The sequence below is a fragment of the Pagrus pagrus genome (assembly GCF_965226575.1).
Source record: "Pagrus pagrus genome assembly, chromosome: 10".
NCBI lineage: Eukaryota > Metazoa > Chordata > Actinopteri > Spariformes > Sparidae > Pagrus > Pagrus pagrus.
This window is the reverse complement of record NC_140194.1, coordinates 27,595,195-27,607,226: the sequence shown is the minus strand read 5'-3', so window position 1 is coordinate 27,607,226 and position 12,032 is coordinate 27,595,195. Positions and strand designations below refer to the sequence as shown.

The 12,032-nt window shown below is 40.3% G+C and overlaps 1 protein-coding gene across 1 annotated transcript in view; it reads left to right on the top strand.

Annotated features, from left to right (window-relative positions):
• Positions 1-11,034, top strand: part of spire2 (spire-type actin nucleation factor 2) — a 33,760-nt gene extending 22,726 nt beyond the window's left edge. Inside the window, exons 10-15 of the mRNA XM_084365445.1 lie at positions 603-730; positions 1,242-1,379; positions 1,602-1,669; positions 2,970-2,997; positions 3,674-3,771; positions 9,519-11,034. Coding sequence (XP_084221571.1) covers positions 603-730; positions 1,242-1,379; positions 1,602-1,669; positions 2,970-2,997; positions 3,674-3,771; positions 9,519-9,909 — 851 coding nt within the window. The 3' untranslated portion in view covers positions 9,910-11,034. The remainder of the gene's footprint in view (positions 1-602; positions 731-1,241; positions 1,380-1,601; positions 1,670-2,969; positions 2,998-3,673; positions 3,772-9,518) is intronic.
• Positions 11,035-12,032: the final 998 nt, after the last annotated feature.

Genomic DNA, 12,032 nt, shown 5'->3' with positions numbered 1-12,032 from the left:
GCTCGATGGAGATTTATCTGTAGTACACGACTTGGCCAACAGAGGACTCTGCAGTGAGGATGTAAGCCTGTAAGCCCCGGCTGTCATCAGTATCTGATCCAAATTGTGTGCACTGATGATCTAAACAGGCCCGTTGCAGCCTTCCTCTCAGCCTGTTTGCTTTCCATTGGAGCCCAATTAACACCTTCCATTTGCAGGATCGAAAACTCAGCCAGTGTGTGGTCTGCTTTAACCCCCTCCCGCCATTAGTTAACTGAGTCTCTTCTGAGCTGCTCTTTTAGAGGCAGCCACTGAGCCGACCTCTCACTGAGATCTAAGTTACAGATGTAGCAGCATGGGCTGCATCACTCCACTGAAATCAGATGAATAATACATGACAGTGTTAGAGGCAATCGACAAGCACTCTGAAGGGCTGAGATGTGAGACGGCGCTGAATAAAAAGAGACTGATGTGTAATTCATGGAGTTGTTAGACTGGGATTTGTGGCTTTCTGTCATTCACTTTCTAAAGCTGTCCACATTTGATTCAGTCATATGTAGTTCCCATGATAAACTCATTATTCCCTCTGTCTCTTTCACTTTTCATCCATTTCCCCACCCCAGCTTCTTTCCCTGTTCACAGCTGGGTGCCACCCTCTCCGGCCCGCCTGTCTCTGAGCTCAGTCGACGAGACCACAGAGGGATCAGAAACAACGTCTGGCTCCAGAGCTGGAGACGAGCACCAGTGGATGGTGAGTCTGAATCACTGTTGGTGCTTTGTTTCGAGCCTCAGTGGTCCCACCAGTAATGAAAATGTACTGCAGAAATATTCATCCTATCAAGTTATCTTCCTCTATTATTGAGTCCTTTAAGAGGAATTCTCCTAAAACAAGTGAAAAACTCTTGCCAGTGTAGCAAGATTATATCACTCTATCAATTAACATGTTTCTAATATTTTCTTAAAGTGAGCATCAGTATCTTTTCATATAACAGAATATGATGCACTAGAATTCAGAAAATTCATGGTGAAGTGTTGAGGATGAGTTCAGAAGTCTCACAGCCTAAGGAAGGAATCTATACCATAATCTGGTGGTATGGCAGCGAATACTTTTGCAACTGTGGAGACACCTCTCTCACCATCACTGATGCTCTGTACATGTGTACCAGTGATGTTCCAGGTTGTTTTAATCACCTGCTGCTGAGCTTTCCCGACCTGGGCCGTGCACGAACCATGGCAGTTTGTGATGCTTGTGATGTTTCCAGGAGGAGTTCAGCCACCCTGTGGAGAGTCTCGCCTTAACAGTGGATGAGGTCATCAATGTTCGCCGCGTGCTGGTCAAAGCAGAGATGGAGAAGTTTCTTCAGAGCAAAGAGCTGTACAATAACCTGAAGAAAGGCAAGGTAACGGTGCAGAGCTTTCCTCACTGCTGTTTATGTGTTTCTGTGCTGTGTTTATAGTAAATGGACTCACATTTTGTCTGTGTGTGTGTGTGTGTGTGTGTGTGTGTGTGTGTGTGTGTGTGTGTGTGTGTGTGTGTGTGTGTGTGTGTGTGTGTGTGTGTGTGTGTGTGTGTGTGTGCCTGCCTGTGTGTGTGTGTGTGTGTGTGTGTGTGTGTGTCTCAGGTTTGCTGCTGCTGCAGAGTAAAGTTCCCTCTCTTCTCATGGCCATCTACCTGCTTACTGTGTAAAAGGTATCTCACCTGTTAAGACTTTCTGAATGTTTAACCCACACAACTCATTTATCTTTAAATGCATCTTAGAAGAAGAAGAATCTTTATTTATGTCAGCAGAACCCCCACCACCATTTATGTTTTATTCATTTGGTTAACTGTTGATTAATACATTTGTTTTCACAACAAGGAGTTGTGCATGTGTTTTTCAGAGCCTCTGTACTTCTTTTCATTCTTTTTTATTTATAGGATCCCATAAAAGGTTGCTAACAATTCAAATTGATTAAAATTCACAGAAAAGTGAACAGAGCATTCCTACAAGCTGTCTGCACACGCTTCTCAGTGCGTCACAAGGGAGTGCATGCACATGCTGTTAGAGTTTCGCCTGTCCATGGTGCTCAAGATGATGCTGATGCTGACTTGCATTTAATTCTGTCAATCATGCTATATACATATTTTAAAAAAAACATCAAAAACACAAGTTTTGTAAATAACACAGACATTTTTTTATGCTGTCAGTTCAGTGTGAAACAGAGCTTAATGTAATAACAGGTTTCAGCTTGCTGCCCCTTATAATTGATGTTACAAGGTGGAAGATTAAATAAGTAAAAGATTTGGCTGCTGTCTGAAAAATTAGACCTAAAAATGAATCTGTAATGAATTCTGTTTCTGTCATCTATTGTGAATGGAATAACCTCATTTTAGTGTTAGACCTGTTGTATATAAGCATGTGACATATGCACTTGTAAATGAAGAGGAAAGACAATACATATCCTGAAAATACACCATCATGATAGTGGCATTTCAGCCAGCAGAGATGAAGGTATTAGACGGGAAGAGGAACAGGAGGACATTAACGACAGAAACAGACGCGATTTAAGCGATTTAAAGTTTTATTTTCTTTAACTAATAACCTCATTTTACATCAGATACATAACATAGATCAACGTTCATGATAAAACATAAATATGTACATAAATATACACTTGTTAATAATCCAAGTCTCCGGATGACCCAAGATCCCAAATTGATTTGAAAATATTTCTTTTTTACCGCAGCACGTGTCAGCGTGTAAATAACATCTTCTCAGATTAATCTGGGATCTCGGGGGATCTAGAGACTTGGATTATGCCAGATGGCCATGGGCAGTTTTAACTATTTTAATACTGGAGTTGAATGCCCTGGCTAATTATAGTTAGTGGTAACTGTGGTATTGATCAATAGCCCAATTAACCCCAACATGGTTGTCATGATGTTTTATTATACAGGCTGGTAAAAGTAACCCTACAGCTGTATTGATCCCTTTGTATTTCTCTCACAGATCTGTCTGCAGCTCCTGCAGTGCAAAGGTAAGTTTAACAACTTCTGGTGTTTGTGTTTAGTGATGTTAATTCATCATATGCTTTTTGCTTTATTTTGAAAGTATGGTTGTGTGCTTATGGCTACATATTGCTTCATAAAACAATACAAGTAGTTGATTTAAATGAGAAAATGTTGTAGCACTTGTTAATATATTATTCATTTTGTCAAGTACATGGTGAAGTAAAGTGGCTGGTACTTGTGTTGATGTCAATTCTTCTGTTCTTTGTTGGTTTTGATTTGTCGCCTCAGTCCCAGGCCGTGTTGGATGTGTGGTTCTGTGCTCTATAGGTTTGAGATTTAGGCTGTTTGGATTTTGTGTGTTGTGTGTGATTCTAAATGATGTGTGTAGTGCTGTTGTCGGGGTGCTGTGACTCATTTGTATTGCGCAACATTACTGTGGTTTCTCTTTATTGAGAGCTGTGTGTTTAGGTTCTGTGTTCATTTGTGACTGTGTGATTTGTGTGACAGCTTGTTCATGGTTATTTCTTGTGTATGTGTGGAGTCCTTAATGTTTGTGTATTTGAATCTATTGGTTGTACTTTGAGACTGTATACATTTATTTGCCATCAAGTCTGTTATGTCCCCTCACAATACAGTTCTCTTTCTCTTCTCTTGTCTCTGCCTCATTGTTTTCCTCTTTTTATGCCTCCTCGTGTGCTGCAGATGAAGATTCCCTCGAAGAAAATGGCCCATATTCCCGTGTACACTGTAGGCTTCCACGGCACTCCAAAGAGCCATGGACACAAAAGCCAAGTCTATAAGTGAGTCTGCATTTGTCTATAGAACCACTAGAGAGACTATAAAAGCTGACTTAAAATGAGAGATTTGTACATAAATGCCTGCTTAGCCCAAAAAGATTCTACGGTACTTGATAAAAGATTATGGGTAAAAATGTATTTCACCATAAAGAGTGATGAAGATTTTAAAAGATTTTTTGCCTAGCTAGGAATTTGACTTACATTTCTTGATTAAATTCTCTAAAAACGACTAGACCTTATATATTTTGTTGAGGTGTGTACTTAAATGATCCATTATTATGTTAAAATCCATCGTTGTTACTCGAGGTAACGCTGCATTAGGTTGCGTGTTGCTGTTACTTCCAGGAGAGAGTCAGAGTGAGGAGGGAAGCTGGCAAATGAAACAAAACATAACACAAATAAAACAAACATTGCCATCCATGGACTTTGGCGTCTGAGTCACGTCTGATTAATTCTAATCAGCAATGGCGTTTGTTTAATGGTGTGTTCGCTGCCAATGAAGCAAGTTTTACCAGGAATCATTTGTGTTTATTCACGTTTCCAGAGGGAGTGTTTCTTCCCCCCAAACAGCCAGAATACTTTACTGTGCATTAGCCATTAGCCTCACCAGAGACTCTGAATTCCCCTCTTCTTTTTCCCCTCTCCTCAGATTCAGATTCAGACAACTTTATTTATTTACTGCCTCCTCTCTAACGTTATATTCATGAAGTAAAGTACATTCCCCCCCCATCTCCAGTCAGCAGTCAACATTACAGAACATAAGCAGGAGGTCACCTCCATGGGTCACTGCTGCAGTCAGGTTGATAAACAGAAGTGAATATAAATCTATTTTTGAATCCCAAAAGTTAAAAAGTCATTTCTGAGTTGTGCTGTTGGTAAACTCAGCTCCAGACCAGACCAGACCTGGCCGGCTCTAAACATAACTTGCACATAAAATGTTTTTAATGAAACAATCTGAAGAGGAAAAATCCATCTTTGCTTAAACAGGCCACCACCCTATGACATATACTGTAGTATGTAACTCTGTGGCAAGTAAAAATAGCTTTACATTGATAAATATCACAATGGCCAGGTCTGATATTCTTTATTAACCGCATTCATGCTCCTCAGAGCACACATCCAGGCTACACAGAATTAGCATGAAATGTATACATTCCCTAAGGGGATACATCTTTTAATTCCAGTGAACTTCAGTAAAGTGACAGACTGTATTTAGCCCCAATACTGTTAAGGCTCTAACAAGACTTAGTCAAGAGCCAGGCTAGCAGCTCTCTGAGGCTGAACTAAGCATCGAAGCACTGCCTGCTTAATGACGGCACCCTAATATGTTCACAGTGACAATACTAAAATGCTGATGTTTGCCACTTATAATGTCCAGTCTTATTTTAGCATGCAACCATTTGCTGATTAACTCATTAGAACAAAGTAAAGCTGAAGCTGATGGAAACATCATTAGTTTTGTAAGTATTTGGTCAGAAAATAAAATTCTGACCTGATGAAGGCACCAGGTGATGAAAAGTCAGGGAATCACCAAAGTGATTTTATCAAACACTCGAAAAAATAAACTAACATTATCAACAGTGTGAAGTGCTGACGTTATGCCAAAGACAAGAGATATCTACTAAAATAGCGTGCTAACTAGCTAGACTTGTCCTATCCTGTAATACCACTTTGTACCTCAAGAGGTGATAGTATGATAGCCCCGTAGTCTGCAATTTAATCTCACTAGTTAGTAAAATTAACTCATAAAATGTCAAGAAAGGAGATAATTTTACACCTGTTCTCCTTACTAAATAGAAAAATATAACCATATATTTCTAATTTCAAGTTTGTCAGTTTTACCAAATAGGGCCTCTTAGCTCCATGGCTAACTGAGCTACCTGCAAAACAGCAGCTTTTCACTACAGCAAAGAGCAAAGTGAGCAGCAGTTAGCAGTTTTGCTGCCCCCACTTGTTTTGGTGCTACCTTCGAATTAAGGCCATTTCATACGAATCACACCATAAATATTTGAACATGTAAGGTTCAATGAACATTGCAGCCCTACTAGGTCCACTAACATGGCTCCACCCCTGTATCCTTGTTCTCCCATATGTGACATTAACTTATTTACTGAGGATGCTTTATATAAGCTTATACCCATCTTTGAACAATGCAACTAATTTGCCTTGGTGTGTTGGTTCCTAAGTTCACTCAAGGTAAAGCTGACCTGACATTTGGATGGACTCCCAGCTTGTGACACAGACTTTCAGGCACAGTTTCTCCACAGTTCTTTCAGCCAGTCGTGATGCTTGTTCAGTCCAAGGACAAAAGCACACGTCAGGTTAAGAACGCAGGTTAAATCTATTTAGGTCTGCCCCTCCCTCACACCACTGACTGCTAACCTTCTCCAACCTAAGCAGATACAGCCTCTGTGCTTACCTCAACCAATCGCAGATTGCCTACTCAATCCAATCACCAGTGTCTACCCCCCGCCCCCATTCCTTTTGTTATATAATCAGTGCACTGCCTCTTCCAGGGCCTCTAAGCAGCCATTATGTAATAATTACCCAGCTGTCATTAATATCCTCACTCATTGTGCATGTGTGAAGACAGACATGGAAGTGAGAGTAAGAGCTGGACAGAAAAGGGAATGGAGAGCGAGAGAGCTAGACAGTGAGTTGGAGAGAGAATGAAGGCATGGTGTTGATCTGCTGTCTAACACCTGTCATCACTGACAGAGCGTGCAGCTAGGACAGAAATAGCAGGTTTTATAACAGCAAATGTTAGTTTTATTTTGATCAGAAAAGATTACCATAATCATCTCAGCAGTGGCTGAGATGGTCCCACCCCACCTCAGCATGTCTTTGTTTGTTGTTGCACTGTTTATCATGTTGTGATTATATTAAATAAGCTTAGAAAGGCAAACAAGATCAAGTTTTGCTTCATTTTTTCAAGTTTACTGTGAGAAATGACATACAGTACACGTCTGTTTGTCTTTTGAACAGTCAATGTTAATCAGTGTTCCATTTTAATGAACTCAGTGAATAAGAAAACAGAAAAACAAGACAGGAAGAAGAAATTACATAGTGGCTATTTTTGACATTACATTATTCATGCTGCTGTTTTTTGTTACCCAGCAGTGTGACTTTATATAACACGGATAAAGAAAAAGGATAAAACTAGGGTAAAGTCTAAATAATCCACAAGGCCTCTCACAGGATGTTTTTTTTTTTTACACATAATTTAAAGCAATTTTTTCAGCTATGATAATATGTTGATTTCTAACAACTACTGATATGAACAAATATTTCTACTTTGAGAAAAGATTTTAGAATCTTTTGAGTTTTATTTTCTATAAAAATTCACACTACTCTAACAGTATAATATTTGCACTTTAGAGCTTCCATTAAGTTAGGGGATTAAGAAGACAGATTTAAAAACAGTCAAAGCAGCAAAAAGCAAGACATACAGACTTTTCTACCCTAGTATGACTCAAATTTCAAAAATTCTGTGTATTACAGTTTCCATAATGTAACTCAATAGCATCTTTCTGTGAAAGCCTAGTCTCACTAGAAGGTATGGCTGCAGAGTTTATCTATGAGTAAATGCTTGCAGAATATCTGGGTTTATTTAACTTTTTTCAGCAAACTGCAGTGACGAGTGAGCTAAGCACAAACAGACTAGCGAGCCAGGGCACATGCTAATGCTAGACAGCCACAACTGTACACTGTACAAAAGATCTTTATAGATTTAATTTTTTACGCTCACTTGCTTGATAAATGTCAGTAGTGCAGACAGTATGTCAACAGAGCTAATGCAGGAGATGTTCCCACACTGACTCTTGTCTCATGAATGTCTGTTAACAATGCTTATTTTGTGGAGCATTTTATAATCCAACAGAGAAGCGTTAAACAAAAATGGCTGGTCTAAGACAGCTGATAGGTTATCATAGTTTCCTCTATTTTGTACTGTCTGGTTTTTGGTTCCCTCTAAAGTCAGCACAGTCGAGAAGATTTGCTTGTGGTCAGTATTGCAACCTCACATGTCAAATTTCACCAAAGTTGAACTTAACATGAAAGATTTGCAACGAATGTGAATATCACCGTTGTTACCGTTATGTCAAAGATGTCTATGAATTGTTTTTTAGAGATATCTACTTAAGTCAACATGCTAACCAGCTGATAGCCCTAGTAGTTTCAGCTATATATATATATATATGCCAAATGCACAAAATAACCTCACAGAATCTCAAGAAAGGAAATACCCTTACATCTGTATTCTTTACTAAACAGAAAAATACAACCCTACACCTTGCTGAGTTCAAGTTTCTCTTTTTTACTGAACTAAGATAAGTTTAATTCATTCAAGAAAATCCTCAGTTCACAAAGTGAGATGTGTAATATCCTAGCTCTACACAACATTTTCACCTGCTGTGGATGTTGTGACACTCTCTCCTCTCCCACTTCATGCCTCTCCTATCCTAACTTCTGTGCCTTGTCTTCCCTGGAGTCACGGGCCCTGTTTACATTTGGCATCACCATCCTTTCTAAGAGTCCTCTGTGAAACAACACAAAGAGGCCAGAACAACAATTGTAATGAGCACTGATTAAGCGCTGTCTGACTTCAATGTGGATCACTGTAATGTAATGTGTTTGGGCTCTCTTAACCTGCCAATGTTTGCAGCAGACATTTGTGAATGCACTGTCTGTTTCAACTAACCATTAAACAACTGTAGAAAGAACAATATCGTAGACTCCCTCACAGATTTAATGATTTTAAGTGTTGTTGAGGAAAAACTACAGAAAATGTTATATCATTCATGCCTTCTTGTAAATTCAGCATTAAATGTAATACATTAATATGTTCCTCTACCTGTAAAAAGAATCACTTTGTTGCGGCATCACTGTAAAAGTGTTTTCATGTCTCTCTGCTTCTGTGTCTGAATTGCGTCGTACCTCCCAGCAGCTGTATGAACACAGTTTCAACTAATTCCACCATTTACACCAAATTTCTTAAAGAATATATCATATTGATGGTAAATGTGTCACATTTTACAAATACAGTGAACACTAACTAATATAGGCTACTTCTTTGTTGTTTGACTCTCTTAAAGAACTGCTCAGTTTTGAGAGTTGTTGTGTGAGTAGAAACTGCATAAACATTGTGAAACGCTGTCTACAACACATTCTGAACTATTTAGGTAAACTTGTTAATTTCGCAAACCTTATAAATAAAGATATTTCTTTCTTTGTGCAATCGGATCACTCAGGACAGACGGTAAAACCAAATGTGAACAGCCTTATAGTTCTGTTCAGAGACGCTGTAAATCACCTCCTTACTGTATTCCCTGTCTTCAATCTGGCATCGGTCTGTCTGCTGTGTTGCCCTCAGCTGCAACTCCTGCAAGGTCACAGTCCAGGCGAACTCTAGCGCCACTGGCTCTACAGCTAGCTGAGCCATGAGCTAACTAGCTAACAGTAGCTAGCTACAGCTAAGGATAGCTAGCAAGGAGCAGCAGTTGTCAGTTACTCTGGTTATATGTCACCCACTATAATTTTGGAGTTATCTCTGAATACTGGCTGTACTTAACAAATAACACCCTTTTAAACAAGAGCTGCAAATGAGATTTGTTCTAGTCATCGACGTTTTCAGAAATAATAGTAAAACTCTATTGCATCAACTTGCATCTTGCATCATCAGCTACACATGTCTGAACCTCTGTATTAATATAAACATTAAAACCTTTCCAATCCTCCCTGTCCTTCTGCAGGTCCCTGCGCAGCTTATCCCGCCGCTCAGTGGAGGAGGAGTTCCCCCACCTGTATGCTCATGGCTGCACGCTGCGCGACATCTGCGCTGAATGCACCAAATTCATCGCAGATGTCATTTCCTCCAGCCGCCGGAGCCTGGACATCCTCAACAACACTCCCAAGAGGGAGGCCAAAGCTGCTTCTGCTGCTGCTCAGAGACCACAGCTGCAACGTCAATCCCACCTTGAGACTGGTCCTCAACCGGACCCTCAGTGTCACCCTCACCCACAGTCACAGTGTCACCCCCAGCTCCCTCTCCAGTCCCATCATCAACAGCAGTGGCTTCATGCGTCATCCTCGTCTCCTTCGCCGCGGCTCCCCACGAAGTCCATCAACAATGTGAACCAATGAGTAGACTGACTGACACTTTATCCCTTTCTGCTGACACACACACTCCTTAATGAGCTGTTCTCCTGCACTACACTGTGCACACACACAGGCACAGGAAAAAGTGGGGTTCTTTAGGGGTTCTAGTGGTTACATGCACATCAGTAATGACTCAAAGAGCCATCTGATTGGTTCAAATGAATATAAATAAAAAATGACCATACATAATCCAGTGAGGATCCTTCTTTTAATACTGCAGGGTTGGAGTATTAAATGCGTTATTTAATGGTTATGCTATGATATGTAAAGCTACAGAAACATTTCCTGGAGCTGTGTAGAACCTCAAAGAATCTGGCAACTCACCACCTCACCCATCATCCAGTTCCTAACTACATTATCTTCCATATCTCACCATCTCTCACAGCAGATGTGCTCACACACACACACACACACACACACACACACACACACACACGCAAACACACAAGCACAGACCCCCTCATCACTCTATGGTTTGAGTAAAAAGCAATTCTGTCTGTATCTGCCTTATCTACAGCATACACCATGACTTCTCTTCTCGGTGCTCACAGCTGCTGGAAGGAAAGCAAATGGGAGGAGAGGGCAGAGAGGTGGTTGGGGTTATTATACACTGTGAGAGAGAGAGAGAAGGTGGAGGTGAGGTAGGGTGGTGGTTGTTTGAGGAGGATAAAAGCTATGCAGCATAGAGTCAACATGTAACCCTAGCATTTTAGCTCTCTGTGGTTGCCTTGTTTTTGTCATGAATGTAACTTAGAGACACAGAAATAGAATTGTAAAATTATACGCTCGTACACAGCATAATAACATTTATTTTTAATCATCTGAAAATGGATTTGTAACAAGTGGCTGCTGCATAACGAAGCCTCTTTTGCATTTACAGCTTGTAAAGTCCCAGGTACAGCTGGATAAGGTATGATAGCGGCGACACTGTGAATGTAACGGGGTGAAGCTGCAGACTGCACTTTTAACCGACGCAGCATGATGATGCTGATGTGAAGCGAGCAGATCAGACTCCCGCCTCTCTCACTCCCCATGGACGCTTGCAATCTGCTCTGGTTTTGTAAACACTAAGTAAACCTCAACTGCAATAAAATCTAATGACAAACACGACCAGCGCTGCATCTGTGAGTTTTACTGATCACTTCTGCATGCTGTGTTCAGCTGATTTGTGCTGCCAGATAATGGCTTCAGTGGTCACAGCCTGGAATTTAATAAATAATTGGAAACAATGTTGTAGATCACAGCTTTTTTATTACTGTGCATATTCAGTTGGCGGCATACCCAGAAAGTAAACCATGAAGCTAGAAACTTTTTGGGCGTATGCACCAAGAGAATTGTCAGCTGACTGAATAGACTCCATTTCTTTCAGTCCGTATCTAGTCATACTATTGAATCTACGGGGAACAACAGTTAGTGAGTGCAACTCTAGACCTATTTTAATAACTCAATCTCAAGATGTGGTTTGTCTGAGGGTTGTGCCTGGCTCATGGGATTAAGATTTAAACCTGCAACATTTCATTAACCTGTCTCATGAACAAACAAGTTAGGTTTTCCATTACTTAACTCCTCAAGTTTGTTAACACAACACAGGGCTCTCTTTTTATTTTTGTCCTGCTACAAAGGAACAGGTAATGTTCTGCTAAATACACGAGTTATCACTTTATTAGGTTCATCTATCTCAAACAAATGCAGCGTACTATAACTATAAAACAACTGTAAATCCTATCCAATGTTCAGTTTTAGACAAACTGTTTCAGAGAGACGTCAACTCAAGTGTCATTCTGGGAGCTGTAGCTGGTGGTGCTGTTGAATTGTATACATTTATGCTGACAGATGTTTCAAATATTTTGTTTTTCCCACAATGGCTGAAAATGTCTGCAGGTCTCATGCAGTACTTCATCTCTTTATATGTAGGAAAAGCAACTCAAACATGCTGCTTCCAGCAGCTTAGCTCTTGTCATAGAAAATGAATGGCGGTGAATTGACCACTTGGTAAAATGCTCACAGATGTGACTCTGCCACAACTCTGCTGGGGGTGAAGACCAAAGGCTCATAAATGAGAACCCATGTTGTGACTCCACTGGAGGGCAGAGCTGTGAGAGTGTTTC